The 25309-nt window shown below is 44.7% G+C and overlaps 1 protein-coding gene across 2 annotated transcripts in view; it reads left to right on the top strand.

Annotated features, from left to right (window-relative positions):
* chchd6a (coiled-coil-helix-coiled-coil-helix domain containing 6a) overlaps positions 1-25309 on the top strand; it is a 77472-nt gene that overhangs the window by 9652 nt on the left and 42511 nt on the right. Inside the window, exons 3-7 of one of the 2 annotated variants that reach the window (XM_045695189.2) lie at positions 3547-3655; positions 4080-4224; positions 11378-11401; positions 12671-12754; positions 19530-19600. In XM_045695189.2, the coding sequence (XP_045551145.1) occupies positions 3547-3655; positions 4080-4224; positions 11378-11401; positions 12671-12754; positions 19530-19600 (433 nt within the window). The remainder of the gene's footprint in view (positions 1-3546; positions 3656-4079; positions 4225-11377; positions 11402-12670; positions 12755-19529; positions 19601-25309) is intronic. The other variant, NM_001141562.1, reaches the window with a different exon arrangement.

Below are 25309 nucleotides of genomic sequence, written 5' to 3'. Positions count from 1 at the left end.
GGTAATAAAGCATCATTTGTTTGACCGCAGCTTCTGGGGTAGCTAGCTTTAGCTTGGTACCTTGCTAGCACCAATACAACCAGCCTGAAAACAATGACCAGTAGAAACTGCAGTTATTTTCATTATTCTTAGCAATGATTTAGGAATCCTTGTAAGTATTAGCTAGGTTGCCACTTGTTTGCCTATTGAAATAGAACTTCAGTTCATGAAAATAAATAGCTAGGTAGCTACTTAACCCTGTTGCCCAAAGCTAACGTTATAAGCAGCCAGCTAGCTTCATCTGGCATCTGAACACTGTTTGCATCCATGAGCTAGCTAGCTTTTTTTTTATGACCAGCACTGTAGGTGCGCGAGACAACTTTACCAGCATCATAGCATACGTATCGATGAATCGTTGTGACATATGAAATACGAGTGATAGTGTAATCAATGTGTAATAACTATGTTAAAAATTGTGACGTGCAGTCATATTCAGGTCCTAAGGGAGGAGGGAGGGAGGGAGGAGGTCCAGTGGTTTAGTTGGATGAAGACAAAAGGCGGAACGAGGGATAAAATAAAAGGAGGGCGCTGACGCTCCGCTTCATATCCTCCACTTAAATAGTGTTATTTGACGTATCTTTTTTGACACACAAAGACCCAAACGGCGTTCCTTAGTGGTCCTGGTTGAGAATGAAACGAATGAACAAATGAACAGCACAGCAAGTAAGTGAAGGAAATAGGTTTTGATTATGTTTTTACTGGTAATGGGGACATATGTAAATGCCAACAAAATAACTTTTTGGTGTGTGTGTGTGTGTGTGTGTGTGTGTGTGTGTGTGTGTGTGTGTGTGTGTGTGTGTGTGTGTGTAACCTTTTTATTTAACTAGGCAAGTCAGTTAAGAACAAATTCTTATTTACAATGACAGCCCGGACGACGCTGGGTCAATTGTGCTCCGCCCTATGGGACTCCCAATCACGGCCGGATGTGATACAGCCTGGATTCGAACCAGGGACTGTAGTTACGCCTCTTGCACTGAGATGCAGTGCCTTAGACCGCGCTGCATCCATGTGTGTGTGCTAACTATTTAACTGTACTAGAATGCTTAAAAGGCCGCTTAGTTTTTTTAATATCGGTTATCGGTATCGTTTTTTTTTGGGCAAGGAAGATATCGGTATCGGCCAAAAATGTCATATCGGTGCATTACTAGCTGTAACGTAACAAAATGTGGAAAAAGTCAGAGGTCTGAATACTTTCCAAAGGCACTATATATGCAAATAATTGTCCAATATTGACTACTTTTTGTGATCAAGTCAGTGCCCTCGTACATAGATTCGCAGATGCTATCAAGGGTGCAGTGAAATGCTTATGTTCCTAGCTTCAGTGGTGTGGTAATATCTAACTATAACAATACAAATAGCTACCTAGACTATCTGCATTGAAACCCCTTTGCACTAACTCTTTTGACTCATAACATACGCTGCTGCTATTGCATACTATCTATCTTGTTACCTAGTCACTTTAACCTACCTATATGTACATGTCTACCTCAGTTACCTCGTATCCCTGCACATCGACTCGGTACTGGTACGCTGTGTGTATAGCCAAGTTATCATTACTCATTGTGTATTTATTCCTCTTGTTATTATCATTCTATTTTTGTCTCTGCATTGTTAGTAAGTAAGCATTTCACAGTTATTATACACCAAGCAATCGACAAATCAAATTTGGTTTGACATGTATAATAGAAAAAGTAAAATGAAGAAAAAAACTAGAAATTAAGAAATACCAGAGCGAGCAATGTCAGAGTCCGGAATAAATATATATATATATATATATATATAGACTGTGTGTATATGTACAGTATCAGTCAAAAGTTTGGACACACCTACTTATTCCAGGGTTTTTCTTTATTTTTACTATTTTCTACATTGTAGAAAATGTGCCTTGTTAAAAGTTTATTTGTGGAATGTATTTCCTTCCTAATGCGTTTGAGCCAATCAGTTGGGTTGTGACAAGATAGGAGTGGTATACAGAAGATGGCCCTATTTGGTAAAAGACAAAGTCTATATTATGGCAAGAACATCTCAAAAGGCTAATAGAAATGACAGTCCATCATTACTTTAAACATGAAGGTCAGTCAATCTGGAACACTTTCAAGAACTTTCAAAGTTTGTATAAGTGCAGTTGCAAGAACCATCAAGTGCAAAACACGAGCAATGGGACCAGTGGAAATCTGGACCAGCATCATCATTCCATCAGCAATCTAGTGTTTCAAGACTGTAATATGGCTCCACCTATGGTATGCTAGTGTAGACATGCTAGTGTAGGCCCCGGTGCACAAATGAGCAAGAGACAAGTACATTAGAGTGTCTAGTTTGAGAAACAGACGCCTCACAAGTCCTCAACTGGCAGCTTCATTAAATAATACCTGCTGTTATGACGTTGCCCTCTTTGGGTACAGCGAGCACCATCCCCCTCTCCCTCTCTATACCCCTTTAACCAGGCTCTGTAAGAGAGGTCGTAAATTCCTGGAGGAGATCCTCTCCTCATGGCCACAGTATAGAGAGAGAGTGAGTTTCATAGAGAGAACAAAGGAATTTCTTCCACCTCACAGAACTGGAGAACCGAACGACATTTATGTTCTGGAGAAGGTATAAAAGATCGGTGAAGAATCCAGCTACAAACTGGTCCGTTTGGTACAATTCTTTGAAACTCTTGAGAGACTATACCGCCACATTACCATAACCATGTTTATAGAAGAGTCTCAGGATTGAGACTTACATCTAATGGTTGTATAAAATGAATGAATAAGGATGAAGCTATTTGTGAGATGATGGGATGCTATGTAATGATGTTAATGTGAGAGAATTGTATTTCTGTTTAAAGTTTCACTAAGTCATTGGCACGCCCCCAGGGGCACAGACAGGACCTGGTGTCATGAGACAGCCTTTTTCTCATGTCCCGAAGAAAACCTAGGTGGGGTTTTTATATCACCAGACTATTTAATGAAGCTGCCTTTTCAGTTTCTCAAACTAGACACTAATGTACTTGTCCTCTTGCTCAGTTGTGCACTGGCGCCTCCCACTCCTCTTTCTATTCTGGTTAGAGCCAGTTTGCGCTGTTCTGTGAAGGGAGTAGTACACATCGTTGTACGAGGTCTTCAATTTCTTGCATGGAATAGCCTTTGTTTCTCAGAACAAGAATAGACTGACAAGTTTCAAAAGAAAGTTATTTGTTTCTGGCCATTTTGAGACTGTAATCGAAACCTACAAATGCTGATGCTCCAGATACTCAACTAGTCTAAAGAAGGCCAGTTTTATTGCTTCTTTAATCAGAACAACATTTTTCAGCTGTGCTAACATAATTGCAAAAGGGTTTTCTAATAATCAATTAGCCTTTTAAAATGATAAACTTGGATTAGCTAACACAGCATGCCATTGGAACACAGGAGTGATGGTTGCTGATAATGGGCCTCTGTTCACAAAATGTGAAAAACGTCAAGTGGTCTGAATACTTTCCGAAGGCACTGTACATAGACAAGGTGTGATGAATGTTGTTGTTTGCAGGTCCCCCTCCCTCTCCCCGTCCATCGCCAACCCAGCAGCAGCGCCAACCCGGGCCTCAGCCCAGTCCACAGACAGCCCACTCTGACACCAAGGAGGAGCTCAAGAAGAGGTGGGGTTCTGAGTGAAGGACAGTTACCTGGGGGGGAGGCCTTGTAAAGGCCTGGTAAAAGTCTCATGACCGTAATGTTCATTTAATCGTCTCCAAAACAAAAACATTGCAGACCAAACAATAACACTAGTGTTTAGGTGGTTTATTTTTCTGATATTGACTTTCTCCTTTCACCTGTACTAAAAGACACGTTATGTGAAAAGTAATCCCTTATGAAGCTAAATATAAAATGAGATGATTTTTGACAATTGTCTTCTATTGTAGACGTTTCACACAGGTCATACATGTGGTATTTCTTGCCCCCTTGTGGGATGTTGTAAATGGCACAGTTAAAACAGAATGGCACCATTGTAGGATGAACAGTTGTGTGTTTCATGCAGCGTGTCAGATCACAAATGCGTGTGTGTGTGTGTGTGTTCCTCAGGTATGAGCGGCAGCAAACAGTGGTTCAGGAGGAGTTAACGAAGGTGGCCCGGTGGGAGAGAGAGGCAGCCAGGACAGAGATGAGCAAAGCACTGTACAGAGAGAGGCTTCAATCATGCCAGGAGAGGGAAAAGACCAAACTACTAGTAAATCTCTCTCTCTTCATCTTCTTCTCTTTCTAGCTTTAGTTCTCTCTCTGTGTCTTTCTTTCTCTGTCTCACTCCCTCTGTTTTATCTTGTATTCCCCTCTGTAACGTCTCTCTCTCATCTTGGAGAGCCACGGTGTGTTCAGGCTTTTTGGAGTAATGTATAATCACACCTCTAGGTATCTGTCATTGGGAACTTTTTCTTTCCACTCTACTTTGCATGATCTTTCTCTGTTGCTTCATGTATCTGTGTGGGACATTCTCTGAAACCACAATCATTGCAGTGTCCGCTAGCATGCCATAGGTGGAGCCATATTACAGTCTTGAAACACTAGATTGCTGATGGAATGATGATGCTGGTCCATGTCTCATGCCCCCCCCCCCCCCCCCCCAAAAAGAAATAAATAAACAACCACAAACGGTGAACTCTAACAGTCTGAAGCCGGCAGTCGAGCTTCACCTTGGCAATATGCATTATACACACAGGTAAACGTGTGTGAACAGGTGTCGTAAACATACATACGTGGTGCATCCACAGGCAGTCCTATGAAGAGATGCACACTGCACAGACATGCACTGGTACATGCATTTACATAGGACATATTCCTGTCACATCTTTGCATTGTTATCTTCCTCAAGTCCCCTCGGGTTAGTAAGGAGCCTGGTTAAGTTTTCTTTCACAAATAGAGCATTTGACAGCGCTCAAATTGCTTCTTTTTGATTATACCAATTTCCACCTAACCCTGTTTCTCTCCCCACCCCCCTTCTCCTCCCACGCTCCCCCCTCCCTCACTCATCACCCCCAAGGTTGTGCTATCTTATGGTGTGTGAGCGGTAAATTGGACCCAGAGAGTTTCCTGGGGCTTTAGATAGGAGGGGAACACGTGTTTTACACGCAGCCCCTTTCAGGAAGCCTGCACAGAGATGTGTTTTGGAGGCTCTTATCTTCGCTCAGACACACGTCGGACACTAATAGAAATTCGTTGGAGAGGGAGCGTGTGGGGAATGCTCAATGAGCCACCGGAGCCCGGGCCTCTGATGTGAGAGGAGGGGTTCCTCCCCCCCTCACACCCTTCCTCTCCCCCCTTTCCATCTCCCCAAAATGTCCCCTCCCTGCCTCCTGATTAGTCAGGACATTAATGACAGTGATTGTAACCGTGGCAACCCTTAACCTTGGTGGATCTGCAGCTGTATTAGTATACCATCCTCCATCCTCCAAAAATGTGGAAGGAGACATGATTTCCATGGAAGATCCTAACTGAATACGGTACCAATGGCCTGTTTATGCTTTACAGTGGAGATGATGCAGGCTGACCCTCCATGTTAGTGAGGAGAATGTGGGGTTGTAGGGGAGTCATCCAGGCCTACATTGTGCTCTGCCTTGCCTGACATGCTCTCCTAGGCTCTGGCCTGGGCGTCAATGGCTCTGTGAATGGACTCAACTCCAAGAGATCCAGGATAAACTGGAGCTCTGGCATAGCCTAACCACCAATCTGCATCCCTATCAGTTACTGATGACAGGGTCTGTCCCAGAGCGTGAAGTCACAAGCTCTGCTATGTAAAAGCCTAATTACGATCACCAGAACAGCTAAACCAAAACGTTTTGATGACCATTTGGGCTCTAAAATGAGTTCATTATGATCAAATCCGATCCCCACAGTGAAGTCTTAACGTTCGCTACAAATCGAGATATGAGTAAATAGTGATCGATTCTGACTACTACTACTACAGTCTCAAGTCAAAGTTGAGGCCTGAGTCTTGAGGCTCCAAGTCCAAGTAAAGTCTCAAGTTCTTTTCTTTTCTATTAAGTCGTGTCCAAGTCATCTGACTCGAGTCCATACCTCTGATTAGTATAAGGAAAGTAACTGGTTAATGAAGCATCATTTGACTTCTAGGCTAATTTCCTGGGGGACTATTGTTGGTGTTAGTGATGGTTCACTATTTGACCATGGACCCGCTGGTCTGATCAATAACTCCCCTTCTGTGATTCACTGTCTCTGACAAACAAACAAAAGGTCTCTGCATCAACTCAATTCATTAGCACACTATTACACTCATTGTTCAGCCCCTCGTGTCTTTTGTCAGACTGTGTAAGAGAATAGCAATGTTATTATTAGAGGGAAGATGATAAAAGCGTTTCTCTTGTCTTTGTCGGGGTTGGCGCCGAGCATCAGCCAAGGTCACTAAAAGCCAAGTCACTGGAGGATATGAAGCGGAGCGTCAGCGCCCTCCTTTTATTTTATCCCTCGTTCCGCCTTTTGTCTTCATCCAACTAAACCACTGGACCTCCTCCCTCCCTCCCTCCCTCCCTCCCTCCCTCCCTCCCTCCCTCCCTCCCTCCCTCCCTCCCTCCCCCTCCCTCCCTCCCTCCCTCCCTCCCCCCCTCTATCTGCCAAGGCCCTTGCTGCTCTGCGCCCTACAGTATGAATACTCATTGTTAATAGCACATTTTCAGAAGATGAGAGAGAGAGACACTAAAGGGATTTTGTCTTTTAAAACGTATTAATGCCGTTTTGCAGTCTGTCAGCAGAAATGGCTAGATAGTCATATTAGCATACTGTGGATTCTTCCCCCTCTCAGCTCTGTACAATTAAAAAGCTAATTTCATTAGCAGCCTCCCAGCTTTGCCATCTATGGTTTCTCAGGGCTGTTTGCACATTGCGACTTACTACATGAATCACAGTGAATCCTTAGTACATACCGCATAAATACATATGTAACAAGATCTGTATTTGTTATGGCTCGACCGTACGGTATCTTATCCCTCACAGCAAGTCCTGTTTGGCTTGGTTCCTTCCCTTGTCTAACCCCTTCCCTTGTCTTTGACATGTCCTTTTAGAGTTAAGTGGTTGTAAACTTTGTTATCGCTACATTAGCATGCAGTTAACCTGATGCTTTTGTGAATGTATGACAAGGTTAACTGCAGGCAGTGCCCCCAATCCCAACCGGATTTCCATTAGACACTTCCTCATCTCAACACCAGATGGCAGTATAAGTATTCCATATCCCAGGTCTGGGTCTATGTGCTGCATGAAGGCCTACAGTAGGCCACTCGTCTACCTAAGTGTGTCATTTCCCTCTCCTAGGAAAGCTATAGACAAATGTTATGATATCACCCCAGATAATCGAATGAGCCCTAATCGCTCTCATTTTCACAAGGATATCCGTCCAGCAGACTAAGCCATTTACCTCCATTATAATATGGATGGTAGAGTGGTGCTGTACAACAGTATAAGCATAGTAAACTATTGTGAAGATGGATAGGGGATTTGAAGTGGCAAGCTGCTTTGTGAGCCGACAGATGTTTAGTTTGATTGGAAATCTTTACCTTTCCGTTTTACGTTATTCACGTTTCCTCAGCTGTGGAGCCTATTGTCTCTAAAACTAGCGTCTTACATACTCCGACTACATTCCTTTATTGGTTTTCCTCCAAATTGGAACAGCTGTGTGCTCAGCGCTTCTAGAAAGATCCACTCTACTTACTGTAGACATATAGCAGCCTGCTTCATTACTGTGGCTCAGATGCATACAAAATATAAATCCAGCTATATATTGTTAGCGTTTATGCTTTTGGCTCGTGTTCATACAGAAACCTTGTTAGAGGTTGAAGCAAACGGCTGAGAGGAGCAGAGCAGTGAAGAGCTTCTGCTCTGTTGTGATGCAATAGTTTACAACTGGCAAGAACTGTGCCAGTTGAGGGTTAGTATGAAATCGATCAGACCAGATTGAGGGGAGTCCCAGGTGACAGTTTTGGCTGTCCTCTCGTTGTCGTGACCTGCCGTGTGTGATAGATTGGACAGCCCTGGGTTCTTCTCTGAGATGGCAGACAGAGCCACTAGTTATCTGTCCTTAGATCTTCTGTAGTGTATCCCTGGTCCTCTAGAACACAATCAGTACAATTCTCTTCACTCACAAATCATTTTCTGCTGGACTGCTCAGTATGGATGCTGCAGAAGTTTAAAGTTAGCTAGTAAATTTGAGTCTTTTTGGTTTGTAACTTCTTGTAGGGTGCTCACACCTCTTGTGTTGATTCAATTCATACCCTTGTTCTCTCTCTCGTTTATCAGAGGGCTAGTAGTGGCAGCAGTAATCGGGGCTGTGCAGAGAGAGTGAACAGGGCTTGCACAGATAACCCAGCTATCGGTAATTGTAATCTCAGAGCTGACATCTTTCTGCATGTAAAGCTATTAAGGCTCCGCTAGCTGCCTCTCACAAGCAGCCCAGAATGGCAGTAATTGCAGATGAGATGACGGCAGGTGGAGGGGACAGAGATTTTATCCCTCACACTCTGAACAGGCGCACCACGGCACACAACACACCCGCTGCTCACTACTCTCCTCTCAGAACGTGTGGAGTGAGAGGGAATTAGTCAGTTGGCTTAAGCTGCTTCTGGAGATCTTAAACAGTAGAGACAGAACACTGTGGGATTATTTGTGTCTGATTTAGTTTAGTTTACAATGTGAACAGACTGTCACTGCTTTGTTCAGTCAATAATCATTGGTTTGACTGATAACTGAGGTCTGAAAGATGCCTAATGAGACATATTATTGGCTGATATCAAGGGTATTTGCACATAATCTGGTGTGTGTGTGTGTGTGTGTGTGTGTGTGTGTGTGTGTGTGTGTGTGTGTGTGTGTTTGATTGATTTGTTTACATACATTGTGAGACTAGCTTAAGCCTTTATACTCTTTGTGAATGTGTGTGAGTGCCTCTCTCCCTGCTCCTTTTTATTTAACATCATTACTGTCAGGGCAGCCGGTTCCTCTTGGATAAGAAGAACTGGAGTTGTTTTCCACCAAGGAGCCGTGCTGTAGAGTTATTAATGGTAGAAGAGATGGGGGAGAGGAAAGCCGGTGGCCCATATTGTCCTGCTCTCCAGACACCTTCCACTCTGGGTAATCACTTTGATTACTAACTGCTCATTTATTGCATAGCTGGGAGCTATGTGTTAAATACATGCATCAAAGTAAATAAACAGAGGAGAGGAGCAGACGGAGCTGTGGCTGCTGCTATCAGATGGCTACTCGGCACAGCACAAACAACCCAGAGGAGAAGAGACGCAGGCAGAGTGCAGGGGTGTACAGGCTCTGTGGGGTTGAGTTAGTGAGCGGTGCCCTTTTAATGTGCTCTAGACTAACTGTACTGTTAGTACAATCAGTTCTAGATTAGAGTCTTCTCTCTCTCTCTCTCTCTCTCTCTCTCCTCTCTCTCTCTGGGCCTTCCTGTTTCTCTGTATCCACTCCATCCGGCCTAGGTTCTGAGTTACAGCCCAACAGATAACCAGGCATGGACGGCCTTATTTATGAGTAACCAGCGCCTAGCAAGCTTCATTTCAAGACTTATCTGTGTAATTCATGTTTGGCTGAGTATTATCTGCGGGCTCCAGATTCCCGGAGAAGGAGAGAGCCCGTCCGATTGCCTTTTGTCTCTGCTACAAATTAAAAGAGGATCTGTTATTTTAAATGACGAGGTCTGTGTGTGGTCAGGGAGAAAGGGATTAGGCCTGGCGCTATAGTGCTGCTGGTCCATTGGTTCAATTCAGGGTGTCGCTCATTAGTATTAGTGATGGTGCGTGCATGTCGATGTCCAAATGTAAGGCTCTCAGATTGTATGTTAGCTATAGAGATGAGGCTGTAATTTAGCAGCTTGCTGTTCCTATAGAGAAAGTACACTGAAACCCCATCCCGTCTTGACCATATACTGTATAATGTGACGTGTGCCTGGCTACATATGTAGGCTGGAACAAGCTCTTTTCTTGAAAAACATGTGGCACACAAACTGCAAGTGTGAAGACTGGCAGACATGCAGACAGTAAGTCAGACATACAGACAGTAAGAGCGTAACACAGCAGAAGTGTTTTCAGAGCTAATTCCCCTCTCCTTGCTCAACTTTCAGCCAGTCCTGAACACCAGGGACTAATAGAGAGATTTTCCTTAGGCGTTTTACTGTGATTGTAACGCCTGTAATTTACGCTGGAGCTGCTGTCATCTTCACTCCTGGCCTGGCTGGCTGAGTCTAGAGGGGAGAGGAGAAGCTATAATGAAGCAGACACATACTGGAGACTTGAGGGTCTTTAAACGGTGTCAAAGACCCTTCCACACAGGAAAGGACAGGTGAAGCTCTAAGCAGTGACACCAGCCAGAGCGATCCTCTAGGCTAAATGCATTGTGTTTTGAAGCACGTGCTGGCTTGATTAGGAACCCTGTTTGAAGAACAGTACAGTGACTGAAAGCTCTCTAAACTTTGGACCCTGGTTGATTTCTGTGAGTGGAGAAAGAGAAAGTCAACGTCTCAGAAATATTCTTTACTTTGAGTTGCAGAAAAGGGCCTTGGGGTTTGAGAACTGTCTTAACGGGGCAGAACTCTCAATTCAAAGAAAACACTGTAGGACAGTTCTACCAACCCCATAGCTGTAGCCCACAGCCTCTATCTCAGACAGTGGGAAGTAACCATCCTTTACTTGGCTCTTTGTACCGTCTAGTTTTTATACCCCACCGAGGCTTTCTCACAAGAGCAGAACTCTTTATGAAATCAGATTACCACCCCTCCCATCCTGCAGCCTATTTATTTAACACACCCATTCTGTGTTTAGTAGATTTACCATTCAGCAGCCTATTTATTTAACACACCCATTCTGTGTTTAGTAGATTTACCATTCAGCAGCCTATTTATTTAACACACCCATTCTGTGTTTAGTAGATTTACCATTCAGCAGCCTATTTATTTATTTAACACACCCATTCTGTGTTTAGTAGATTTACCATTCAGCAGCCTATTTATTTAACACACCCATTCTGTGTTTAGTAGATTTACCATTCAGCAGCCTATTTATTTAACACACCCATTCTGTGTTTAGTAGATTTACCATTCAGCAGCCTATTTATTTAACACACCCATTCTGTGTTTAGTAGATTTACCATTCAGCAGCCTATTTATTTAACACACCCATTCTGTGTTTAGTAGATTTACCATTCAGCAGCCTTTCAAAATGATGACGAATCATCCCTCTGCTTCTCGCTTGACCCCCTCCTTTACCCACTCTGCCTCTCAATATTCACCACAGCGGCCCGCTTACTTTTCTTAACTTCCTTTTCATCTCTCTCTCTTTCTTTTCCTTCCCGTCCCTCACGTTCTCTATCGCTCACCTTTGTAGCCTGCTGAAGAGGTGGATGCCTGGGTAAGCACAGCCTGATGTTCTGTTAATATCCTCTTTTCCTCCCTGTTCCACCGTGTTGTTGTTTCCCTGCGTTAAGGCTGTATGTGTGCATGCAGACAGGCCACTCTGCCGCTGCGCTACAGAGCTATCCAGTTAGAAAATTGCATATGATCTGCGTGCTGATGGAGGTTGTTTTCTGTGCGAGAGACACGGGAGATGGGAGGAAAATGGGGTGATTTTCGCCTGGGTGTAATTTAAGGTTGCGTTCTGTTGTCTGGCTGTTACATGCTATGCTCTCTCTCTCTCTCAGCACTGCAGGAAGCCCTCGCATTGCCTCTAGCGTCTGCCTTGCACTCTGAGCACAGCCAAGGGGGTGGGGTGTGTGTGTGTGTGTGTGTGTGTGTGTGTGTGTGTGCGTGTGTGTGTGTGTGTGTGTGTGTGTGTGTGTGTCTTTAAGTGCATCCCTGCTGTGCTATGTCCATCTATGTGCATCTCGTCAGCCTGAGCCCCAGTGACCTGACCCCGACCTCCGTGGCCATTTCCTCAGTTGTCTCCAGACACTTTAAGGAAAGCAGCTGTCCTCCGTGACGTCTGTTGCTCCGTGTCCCTCCTCTCCACTCAGCTCTTAATCTCTTCACATACTACTAAACTAACTGTCCTACAGCCATACACTACATACTTCCTCCTCTTTCTCTGGCTGCTGTACTTCTACTGATCTCTCTCTCTCTTCTACCTCTCCCACAGACACTACTGTCTCTTTGGTATTTGCTACAGCGAAATTCTATCAATTCCCTGGTTTTCCAGAAGTCGTAGTTGGGGGATTCCGGATTTCCTGCTTATTCCCTCCTGATTCCGGGAATCCTCTAACCGGAATTTGTGGAAAATCAAGGAATTTATTGAGCGTTTTTTGTTTTGCTGTTGCAACACTGGCTACAGTTATTACAGGCCACTACACAGGAAACTCACTGGAGTGGACACACCACAGCACACAGCCAGAGAGACAGGAGCACAGTGTCATGGATGAGGACGAGGAGTACTCCGGCCTGCGTGTCAGTAGCATGTTTTGTAGTTGTTTGTAGTCATGGGGGTTGGATGTGTTCCTGAATGGTACTTCCTCATCATCATCATTTTCAATGCTTTGCTTTCTTTCACTCTGCTTGCTTTTGGGATCCTTTCAGTGTTTTAATGTCCTCTTTGCATTGTGACCGACTGTCCAGCCATGTACAGAGTAGTCTGACGAGTGACTCCCTGGCCAACCTGACCACAGTGTGTGTGCTTTCTCTCTTTCAGGCTAAACAGTTGGAGAAGAAGGAGGCAGAGCTGAAAGCACTGGATGCCTTTTTCAAGGAGCAGTTGGCACAACTGGAGAAGAGGGTACGAGACCATTCTCTAAAGAGAAACACACAGTAATACTATGCTACACACCACTGTCCCTGACGTACAGTGTAATGCTCCCATTTCTTCCCAAGCATAAATCAACGTAATTATGAAAATGGATATAAATGGGGATTGTTTCTTGACTTAATTATGAAGCCAGCCGTTAAAGCGTGAACATTCTCTGTGCGCCTCTTCACTGAATGTGTTGGGTGAAATTTAGCCCATCTGTTGTGATGAGCTTTCTCCGCATCACAAATGCACCCAGTAGTCCCATGCTTTCACTTTACTACCATGGTCAACAAGAGCAATTTACCCATAGAGGGGGGAGGGGAAAGTAGTGTTTTTCTGGCTTTTAAGACCTTTCCCATCATTTTCCCTGACATTTCCGAGACATAAAAGTGGTGATGTGAAGCGCTAAGCAGCAGCCCTAACAGGCGCTGGCAGAGAGGACCTTTAATATGTCAGGCAGAGCAGAGGTAGTCCTGTAGGACCAGTAGGGAGACTCCTGGGGAGTTAGCATGCTATTTGTCTTGCGCTGCTGGCAGGGAAAGATGCAACTTGGGAACTGTGTCAGGAATTTGATAGGGCAACAATTGCCTCCCATAGAGACACAGCAACAGTTAGAGAAAGGTAACGTAACATAAGTGATTTACTGTTAATGGAAGCAGTGTTGGAGTCAAAGGGTTGATATTTTAAACATGTAGCCTACTGTATGATGGTGGTAGTAATGGTGGAGACAGCTTTCATACTACATTTATTATGACATGCTTTGTTACTCTTGGCCACAGATGGACTGGTCTGGGCTTGACTGTTTTCACACATTTTAAATAGCCTTTTTAATAGTAACTCTGAGTTCTATTACAGGGTAGTGAAGTGCTCAGATGGCTGCAAACGACAAAGATAATTACGAATATTTTCTCCCTGAGGTGGCGAGATGAAGTCCATCTGCTTCATACTGGAGGTCATAAAGTGATGTCTTTGTTCAGCTGGCCTACACAACTACGCCTTGATTGGCCCCATCGTCGTTTAGACGAGTGAGGAGGAGACATTAAATGGAATGGGCTTTCCTTGCAGTGTGAGACGCGATGGAGCAGAAAGCGTCTGAGTGAAGCTGCCTTAAAGCCCATTGAGCTATTGGCTAATGAAGTCAGGGCCATTCTCCAAGATTTGCGATTTAATTTTTCAGAAAGAACAGACGTTTTCTTCTTCCCTATGTCTCGTCTCTCCCTCTCATCATTTACACACAGGACAAAGGAATGTTCTCCTCTTGTGCGTTCAGTCAAATGGACTGGTTGATTTAGAATAAGGTCCTTTTTTAAATGAAGGGAGGGATCTGTTGGTATTGGGTGTGAAATGGTCCTCACCAACCTGTGTGTACCCTTATAGAAGACTCTGGCACCGCTGTCATTTCCTCTGCGTGTCTTATTATATTGCTTCATTGATGGAAGCACCTTGTTGTCGCCAGAAATCTCCCCCAGCCGCACACTAACAATCATAGTCTGTCTTATGTGGATTAGCCCACATTTTAAAGCACTGCAAGGCAACGCTTTTCTTAGTTTTTCTGCCGACTGCTGTTACTGTGTGGCAGTCTCAGGAACAAGGACTTATATCAGAAATGTTTTACACCCTGCTAGATTATTATTGTAAAATGTATTCATAGCCTTTTTGTGTTTGTTCACTTAGGATCCATTATTTAAACTAGATAGCATGTCCAATCATACGTTCCGATCTTCATGCATGGTCATGTGAAAACCAAGGGTTTGAGAGGGACGTATTACCAGGAGAATGGCTGTTCATGGTTTGTTGTAGCACTAATTTACCACACCACTGTCTTCTTTATAAACATTTAGTTCCATGTCATGTAGCAAACACTTTCCTCACTACCATTCTTTCCTGTCAGTCAGACTTTGACCACCGCATTGTAAACTGTCAAAGTGCCTGTTTGGGCACCAGGGGGCAGCTGTCTTGTGACAGTCTCCAATATTGGTTCGGTCCACAGGCAGGCAGGCGTTGTAGATTAGCACAGACTGATCATTAATTACCATGCAATCATCATAAATAAACATTTAATATCCAGCCTCTATTCACCCGAGCAACACATTGAGCCACCATGTGTATGATAGCAGTGAGTCGTCTAGGCCCTGTGTCAGATGCCTCTGTTTATATTTACCTCATTATAAGAACGCGGCGTTTGCCAAAGGGATCAGTGACTGGCAGTGAAATGTTATGCGCAGTATTTGCTGTTGGGCTTTGGTTGTGTTATGATGGAGCCGGACCAGGGAGGCAGATAATGCTGTGAAGTTGGCGTGTCTGTTCAAACTGCTGTCACTCTGTTTGGGGGAGGTGGGTAAGTCCCTGCCTGACAGACTGAATCAGAGAAGAAGAGGGATTCTGGACTTCATACCCTGACTTCCCATTACAGCCAATGGAAGCCGTTCATTGGAGCTGTCTGTCTACAATGTATATAGGTAGGCTGCAACTCTGACGGTCTGAAACTGTGAGGAAGGCTTTCGATGAGAGCGAGAGTGTTTATGAAGACGCCACACGTAATCGCCTCACGTCTGTGAATTCTCCTGAATGCTGGAAGTCAGAGAGCTGTGAAAACTACTGGTTGTAAACAGCAATGTCCCGCTGCTGTTTGAATTAGCACAGGCTCTCACTAATCCAGCTAAAGCCTTCTGCTGGCTCCACTGCTCTTGTCTACATCCCTCTGCTGCACCGCTCCTTGCTTCATATATCTGCGTTTCAAGGCTCCCTCAGCCCCCCACCCAGTACCCCCTCTTTCTCTCTCTCTCTCCTCCTTGTCACTAGTTGCAAAGCACTTTGACACACTTGAACGTGGGTATGAGATAATAATCCTCCTGAAATCCTGACAGCCGTGTTGACACGCTGTCGGCAGGGGCCTCGTTCTGGAAATATCTGCATGACTCCCCCATCCGACCAGCTGAAGCAGCGTTTACCTGAATGGACAGAGAGCAGAGCAGCCGGCCGCCAGACAGCTAGCCCCCTTTAGCCTCGAGGCCCGCAGTAGCAAACCAATCACAAATTAATTTTCTTCAAAGCTTAAGGGGAGACAAATGCATTTTTATTTAATATTTTTTTTAGCAAGGATTATTTTCCCAGCATGCCATACAGATGTAGGCACATGTCAGGGGCTCCAGGGGGTATAATACCTCTCTGCCTCTTAAACTGCAGGGGCAGCGGTTAGAACGATAGAGGACGGGAGAAGCATTCTAATCAGAATACTGTACAGGGTGCCTTTTCTCCGCATTAAAACCATATTTTGCTGTGTTGCCGGTTTGTTATGGAAATGTAAGAAAACTTTGATGCTTTCATGTGAAAGTTATCTGCTTATGTGTTACGTGAGCTCTAAATTAGCCGTATCAATATTTAAAGCGCAGTATGTTCCATCTGGAGATGTTGATAGCCTAAACATTGGGATGGGAACATTACCTAACATTTACCCTTCTATAAAGCATTAGAGTAAGAATGACCCATCGGTAGTGTTGCTTTTATTTAGATTTTCTTTGGATCTTTCCGCTCTGTAATGTTGGGCACAAAAGTTATAGCTCATCTCCCGATACAAAATCTGAGTTTGCTCAGACAGACAGCTCATACAAAGAGAGACAACGAGAGAGACATTTTGTTAGTTCATTGTGCTGTCACTCAGCAACTTACATGGATTTACTAGGAGTTAAATGGAAGGTGTTGTCTAAACCAGAGATTCTGGAGGACTAACACATCCTCCAGACACCACCAGACACCACCAGACACCACCAGACACCACCAGACACCTCCAGACACCTCCAGACACCTCCAGACACCACCAGACACCACCAGACACCACCAGACACCACCAGACACCTCCAGACACCTCCAGACACCTCCAGGCACCTCCAGACACCTCCAGACACCTCCAGACACCTCCAGGCACCTCCAGACACCACCAGACACCTCTAGAAGAACAGACCAGACACTGAGTGACTGGGACATCCATTACTGATCTCCTTGACTCCTTATTGCCTGCAGGAGAGGATCCATCTCAAACACAAGCGGCAGGTTGAGGTTAATACGTCTGGTGTCTAAATATCTCACTGCAGAATTCACTTTGCCCTCACTTTTCCTTTGGTTTTCTCAAAATGATCGCTAAAACAGGAGTGTGCGTGGGCTGGAAGCCTGGTCTTTTTACAGCGTGTCAAAGTAGCGTGGCAGTTGGTGTCAGCGGTGGGATCGTTTGCCTGGGGGATAAGTGCTCCTGGTGGAGGTGTGTAAAACAGCGCTTAGCCCACATCAACACCAAGGCAGAGCCACCCTGCACAGATTAAGATATTGATTGGATTAGCGCAGCAGGAAATGGCACTGGGGCTGGAAGGAGGGAGTGAAGGATGGTGGAAGATGAGTGTGGCTGACTGGGGTTGCCAGCCAACGAGACGAGCCAGGTGCCAGCTGCTGGTTAATGCGGGTAGCATTGCACACAGCAACGGGTGCCTTAGCACAGCTGTATTCAGGAATGCAAGAGAGAGTCCCATCTTTAGTGTCATCTTCTCCTTGTTGTATTCACAAGGGGTGGGTTTAAATGCCACTGGGCCATTCCCTGTGGACCCATAATACCCCTACTGCACATACAGTAGGAGAGAGCTTGGACTTTCTACTGTTTTAATAACAGACACAAGATGGTAATAGTCTCTCAACAGGGCTTCTGAACCATCCTACGGCATTTCATCAACGTTTTCAATGAATCCAGGTATTTACATTCACCTCATTTTATATATACCCAGTCCCAGCTGTCAGTTTATTTTGGTGAAATATTTGGGACATCCAAAGACGCCTCTAAGCCCCCCTGGATAAATGTGAAGGAAGAGCTCCAGGTATTGAGGATTAGTTTTTTGTTTTGGGTTGTTCTATGTGCTCCCTGGTGGTATGAACAGGCCTGAATGGAGATCAGCCAGTCAAGGCTCTTTGAATGGATAAGAAGGAGATTGAGTACTATTGTAGTATCTAGGTCAGTGTCTGCAGTCTCACTTCACTGTCTCACCTTGCCAGCCCTCATTGTAGTGCAGACATAGAGCCACACACACACAGACATTCACGCACTCACTCACTCACTCACTCACTCACTCACTCACTCACTCACTCACTCACTCACTCACTCACTCACTCACTCACTCACTCACTCACTCACTCACTCACACACAGACTATATTCCAGCATTTTCACTCACATAAATGGGTTAATCATTTTAGGCATGCACCACGTGGCTACACAATACTTATTCCAGAGAAGCACAGTGGGTCACTGCTCTTTGGTAATTGCAAGCATCATAATCTCCTGGACCGGTGTTCACACAATAACAGTCCCCGCTGCAGTTCCTACTGTAGCTAGTTATGAGAACCTCTTCACAGCCTCATTAAAGCCATTAACATTTAAGAAGCGGCAGCCCTTAATGGGGGCTTCAGAGAGAGCTCAGTTCAGCCAGAGGGAGATGAGGCTGAGCAGCGGTGGGCCTTGTCTGGCCCGACTCCTCCCTCCTCCTTTCACTCTGACTGGAGAGGATGAGGGGAAGGAAACGGATGATAATTTGTCCTCTTTGATAGTTATCGGATTAGGTGTGAATGCGTACGAGTGTTGCTCCCCTGTTTCCACTGTCGGCTTCCTCCCCTTCAGATGACTTGTGCAGGGATTAGATGGTGTGAAATATGACAGAGACTGACCCCACTGGAACTTGGTGAATTGATGGGGATTCAGGGTTGGGGTTAAGCGATGATCCCATCACATTCCTGCTCTACTCACTTCAATTACCCCCTGCTTTCCCTCCCTCTCCCTGTCAGAGGAGAAATATCCAAAATAATTAAGGGAAGCCTGTTTAGCCTGGGTTTATGGATGGCATTCTGAGGCACGGCCGTTACCTCATTAAACTGAGGTGCTGCCTGTCAAGGTACACATGGAAATGGGATTCCACCATGGCTCTCTTTCCTGGGCAGCCACATCAGTGATTGTGGAACTGAAAACCTACGGTACAGAGGCATGTAGTCTCTATGACAGGGATGTAGGCATTAGACCTGCAGTGCTTTGGACCGATTTGATTGTGTGCTATGGGCATGGAGTCTCTTCAGCAGTAGTTAGAGCTGTTACTGAGGACTGCGTGGGTGATGATGGTCTCTGGGATGGTCTCTATAGCCTAGTGAAGAGACTGTGTGTCAGTGACCAGACCTGGGAACACCCACTAACTACACCATTATGGTCATTAAGGTTTTAACATCTTTACAGGTTCCTCTGTACACTTTAGCAAGGCATTTAACTGCAATTACATCAGCTTAATATTTAGTTCTTAAATGAACTGGCTGTTACCGAAGGCAAGGATTTGGGACGGTGGGAAACAGAGGTGGTGATACTGACGATAGTTGTAGTAGTATTTTAATTAGCATTGAAATCATTGCTGGATTGTATCATAAAAAAAATCTATGCCATCAATTTTATGGCTTCTCCACATCTCTCCAACTACAGCTAACCTGACCGTCTATGGACGGTTGTTGAAAGAATCCGCCAGGTGTGAATGCTCAGTTGGTCACTGCTGTACAGTACATACTGTAGATGTGTTCGAATGTTGGGGGAAAACGATCCACTAGATGCATTTGGTCAGTATTGGGAGGTAATTGATGTGCATTTTATCAGGGGATCATGTTATTTTCTTTCATCATGTACAATTGTACACTAACTTACGCCTACCTGTAAAATTCTGCGTTTCCTCATCATGTTTATTTTAATATTTCAGAATTTGGATCGATACAAGCAAACCGAGAAACAGTTCCACGACCAAGCCACAAAATCCGAAGCTCTTGTAAAGTAAGTAAAACCGCCTGTTCATCTGTAGTATTGTTCACTTCCAGACTCCTATGTAGATGGGCCCCATCTCAACACCACAGACAGTCATTCACAAGCTATAACACTTGAAAGCATTCTACAAGATCTGTGATGGATCCGTGTACTCTGTAGAGAGCTTTTTCATCTCTGCTTTGCTGTAAATTATACAGTGATTGTATACTAGTTGCTCCCCTGATTTGTCTCCCACTACAATTCACAGTAATTGATGTTGTCAGAATGGCAGAAGAGCTTGTATAAAATCGGTTTCCAGAGCCAACTAGTGCTGTGCTTTTGGTTTCCATGGAGATGGGTTGGCTCCCTTATACTCCAACAATACACATGATGAGGTGCATTTTTTCCCTCTAATTCACAAGAAAATGAAATGTCTTTCTCAGATGGAAACAGCCCAGGGATAGCAAGGTGCTGTGAATGTTTTCTCGTTATTATCATAGATAAGACATGGTAACAGTAACAGGTATGGCTGAGAGAACTGGAGAATGACAGATACAGTATCTATGACAGAATGTATTCACCTGTGCCTGGGCTGCAGACTCAGATTAACATTCCCCCTGAGCAGATCTGACGCTCGTGGAATGAATGCAGATTGTTTGTAGTGCCATACAACTGCTGGACAATGGAGGTAGGCTAGTAGCCCATCACACTTACACACTTTGCCTACTCATTATCGCCAAAGTAAATGTCAGTGTAAATTCAATTCAATTAACCTCAACCGTACTTTATGCATGAGCAAATCACCTGCCCAGATAGCAATCTTTTCTTCCCCAAACACTCCCCTGTGCAAAGTCCTGTAAATCCAATAAGCTTTATTTGGCAACTGTTTGATTAATCAGCATTCAAGAATGTATTTTTCAGCTAAATAATTCTAATGAGAGGTGGGGAAACTGCTGACAAATGACACTGCAGTTCTAACTTTATTTCAGAATAGGGAGGCATTTATTTCCATTTCCTGTCAAATTGTGAGCTTTCACTATTCGCCTCATCACATTGCCTACCAGTTTACTTGCCTTCTTAGCTAATGCATTTACTAATGCATGTTTTCCAAAGACTGACCTCAATTCTGCACAGTACAGGGATACCCTAATGACTATAGATGTCCATAGTAAATCCATGAGCTTTATTGGAAAGCCCTGATGTTAAAGAAGTGTTAAGCTCCATTTAGTTTGCATGGTTATGGTGAGTATTGAACATCTGGTGTTTCAGTCCCATTGTAACGAGCTTAAACCTATTTTATAATACACTGTTCATTTGGTCCATCCTTCCCGACGTGTTCATATAGAACCCAGTAGAATCATGTAATACCAGAATCCTGTGCTACTTTGGCGGTGAGACCCTGTAGATATGAGAGCACAGAACGAATCATCATTTTTATTCAGAACTATGATATGAATCAAACTGCAGTTGGGGACAAAGGTCCTGTACGGGGATGACATCAGTCAATTCATTGTCATGCTGTAGATATACTGTAATCAGTAATCCAGTTAATTACCATGTCCAAAAGTTGGAAGTAGAGCAGAGTAGTAGAACTACAATCTGAGATAAATGTGTTCAAATCCCCTAATGTCTTGGGGAAAGGCAGCTCTTCTCTCTTCTGCATCATGTGTAAATGAAGCAGTGTGTGTCAGGATGGTGGCAGCTGGTTAGGGACTGCTGTAATCCCTGCCTGTTCTGTGCTAGCATAGCTCCTTGTTGCTAACTAACGCAGGCCTCTAATCAGGGATTTGAGCTGCTAAGCTCACGTTAGCGTGTTGCCGTCTGAAGACACTTCCTCCCAGGCAGGAGAAATGGCTACACACGCTCCTATCAGATGGCCATACGATCAGAGCGAGATGTGTGTGTGTGATGTGAGATGGATGTGAGATGGATGTTTCGAAGATTGAGTGAGCACACTGGGGTAAGAAGATCAAGGGCAGTGGGTTGCGGTTGGCCTGGGGAGGGGTTACAGTGGAATAGAAGCCAGGATGTGGTCAGGGGTTATGCAGCAAGACTGGGTCTAAGGTTAGGGGGTTAAAATAGGGCTGCAAGGCCTGGGCTGGGTTTGCAGAAGTTGTACTTTTCCTGAGCTCTACTACCAGAGCTTAAGCAGACAGTGTCAGTTTGCCTGGCTCCTACCTGCCTGCCTCTTCCACGGCATGGCACTCACTGTGTGATGTTTTAATTCCGTTTTTAATCCCTAGACTTGGAGAGGGTTTGCCAGGAGCGTCCTGTCCCTGCTTGTCGTCCCTGCTTGTCGTCCCTGTGTGCACGCTGCCGCCTCATCTGGGCTGCAGGTCTCCTGACTCTCCTGGAACATGACAAGGCTGCTTTCTAATCTCTCTGTCTCTGTCCCTCACTGCTACCCGACTTAACTCCCGTTCTAGCACACAGAGCAGAGCACAGAGCCAAGGAAAGATGGGATTCAACTGCTTTAAGTCAATCTCTAGTGTCCATAGTCTTCTAGCTGTTTTCTCTCTTACATCAGACACTCTACCTCTCTGACAGATGCTCTGCCTATCAGATATCTTCAATTGAAGAGAGATAATGTGCTTTATTGGGGTGTACAAGTGCAGTAGTGGCCAAGGCGCTCAGTAGTTTGTAGCAGTCTTGAAGCATTGCTGTTAATGCTGTATTGTGACACTTCTTCTTCATTGTCTGTAACGCACACCTTTTGAGCCTCCCAGACAAAGGAGGGTATCTTTGATGGAACAGTCGAGGTGGCTGCACCATTAATCATCTTGGCAACATGCCAAGGCACTGCAGACCTGTCTGAGGTGAACAGAGCACCCTGCTACTGACGAGCTCCCCTCACTGAAGACAAAAGACGACACAGAAACTAGCTGTTCTATGGTATTGATATTAGCAGAATGCCCTGTAGTAACACATTGACATTACCATAGCCTAGCTCTGGTAGAGTAGAGAGGGGGAAGAGAGAGAGGATATCAGACTGATCAGGGGGCTGTACTGTCAGACACAGCGTGCTAGCCACAGCTAACAACTGGCCAATTAGCTAGCTCCAGCCAGACATTGCTCTTGTTGTTCTTGCTCCTGGTGTTATGGCTTCGCAGAGAAAAGGCCCTCATTATAGAAGACACCGGCTGTCCAGGGAGTTTCAAACTGGCACTCCTCAGTGGTTGAGCACAGAACCGGACCAGCCCTGGGCCTGCTCTCCTTCCCTTTGCTGCTATATTACTATCTCTACCATGATACACTACCACAGCTTTTGTTCATGATCATTCATGATACGGCTGTCTGGTGCGAACAGCAACTATGCTGTAATTGAGATTGTCATACATAAAAGATGACCACTTTGTAGAGGTCATAAGGATCCTCATTTTGACATGCACTACTCTCTACTGTAATTGTGGCTGAAATGTAAGGAAAGATCCTGTCTGCCTTGTGATCCATGAGACAGCCCTGAATAAGACAGCCTGACCATTCCTTTACAGCAACTCTCTCTCTGTGTGTGTGTGTGTGTGTGTGTGTGTGTCATCAACAAAAATAGTGACAACTATTTTTCAGTGGCAATTGACAAGACTATAACTAATTAAATACACCCAGAAAAAACTAACTTAACTAAAATCATTTTTCATTTCAGTTGACTAAAATGAGACGAGATGTTTTTTTTCTGTGACATTAAATCTGACTACTAAATTAACTAGACAAGAGTTTTTGGAGAGATTGAGAGCTTTTCGGTGATAAGCACTATTTAATATTAGTATCACAGATGTGCAGTTCTGTTCAGCAGTGGGAAGGACGTGCAACACCCTGCAAACACAGCCTACATCAGCTGGTGAGCTGCGGGGGAGCAAGCGATGAGTGTGGGCAGACACATCGTGCAGGCGGCTCTCTTGCCTCACCTTAGCTAACCAGTATCCACCAGCCTTCTAGTTAGCTACCCTTTGCCTAGTTAAGAAACACCATCTGCTTTCCAAAATGTTAAACAATAGCAGCATTGAGTTTAATAGTAAAACAACAGTCAAGCTGTTTTTCTCTCCCTTGATTAGGATATAGAGAAGTAGGCTGTCTTTGAAATGTTTAGTCTCGCTCAACCCTCCCACTTTCCCCACTGCATTTCATATCCAGGTTCTGTAGCCAATGTAGCCAAGTCTCCCTCTTTTCCTCAGAGAAAACGGCTTGACTAGCCATGAGGCTACCGTTCAAAAGACGAGCCATAATACCGGGTCTGCGTTTTTTCTTTTCTTCTTTCTAACGTGCATTAGCGGGCTGCATTTTACATTCATAAAGAATATTGCGAGCCATTATAAAACTAGGCAGACCGAACCGTTAACCATTTGTTTAGGCTACATCTTGTTCAGTCATGTTACCTCATTAGCTAGCAACATTTTGGAGCGTTCAGATAGAAATATACTATGTAGAACAATCATGCCTCTCTGACATGTTGAATAAAGAATAATGTTGGCTCTGTTACATGAATAGTTAGCTCTATTCGAGAACGTTTTTCAAATGAACGTGGCCCTGATAACATCACCAGTAGCCTATATGCAAACATTTAGTAGCACAGAAGAAAACGAAAAGAGATTGTCGCTGCACTATTTCTGACTGGTTAAATCATTTTATGTTGAGTTAATATGGACCCAGTGACTCAGACTTGAGCACTGGGACTTGGACTTCAGCGCAGGGGATTTTGGACTCGATTCGAACACGAGGTTTACTGACTAGACTGCATCACTGGGCAAAACAGTTATTAGCTCCCAGTCAGTCATTAACCCCCCTTCTTCTTTTGGACATCAATGTGGCTGCTGCGTCTGTGGAACGTTGATAACAATGGTAGCGACGCGACCAAGTGATCGAAGTGCAACCCATACTACTTTGCCAATACTTTGAGGCACCATCTGGTGATTGTGCTCTGCAGTAGTAATTGTCAGCGGTGTCAGATCCCTGCCTGTGTATGAGCTGAGCTCTCAGCGCTCTGCCTCGGGCAACTCCAGGGCTGACAGGCTTAAGTGGGGGAGCATTGTGTGGAGGAGAGGAGGGAGAAGAGTCCAGCCCTGCAGGTGAGATTGGCTGGGGGAGGAAAGGAGAGTGGAGGGGAGGAGGCCTGCGCTCCTCACCAGCTCAGTAAATGTAAAAGCTGTCAAAGCCGGGACCCTCATCTGTCTGCCGAGCAACAGCCAGGGTTAAAGAAACGCACCTCTAATCTAGTTAATTCCAGCCCCTCCATCCCCAAAACATGTCAGTGAATTCCCCTGCAGATACAATTTGGGGACTTTACAGTGTACAGCCAGTGTGATTCATGTATTTATCTGGCTCTTGCAGTAATCTGCTGTGGCTTGGCTGAGGATGGCAGATCAGAGTTATCTCGAGGCGATGCAGTAGCTACTCTCTCTGACATTTGAGTGAGCGCTGGTTGCCCACAACAGCAGCAGTGTAGAGATATGGGTGCCTCTCCTCTGACTCCTTCTGATAGCACCTGATCAGCTATGAGTTACAGGACTAGCACACACACAACCTCTGCCCTCAGCCAATCACATTCAACACAACAACTCTTTTTGGAGTTTGTTTGTGCTGCTTAGCATTTCTATTGATTTGAATATACCTATTGCAGGCTTGCTAATGGAACCTTTTGTAATTATGTTTCCTCTTTCCATTTGATTTCTAGTCTTTCATTTTTCCTTTTGCCTCTAAGCTCGGCAGACTTTCAGAAGTCATCCTTTGTTTTGCCACTGCGCGTTC

Source organism: Salmo salar, chromosome 15 (genome assembly GCF_965601325.2).
Source record: "Salmo salar chromosome 15, fSalSal1, whole genome shotgun sequence".
In the NCBI taxonomy this organism is placed as follows: Eukaryota; Metazoa; Chordata; class Actinopteri; order Salmoniformes; family Salmonidae; genus Salmo; species Salmo salar.
The sequence above is the reverse complement of the archived record's forward strand: the minus strand, read 5'-3'. Positions and strand labels throughout refer to the sequence as shown.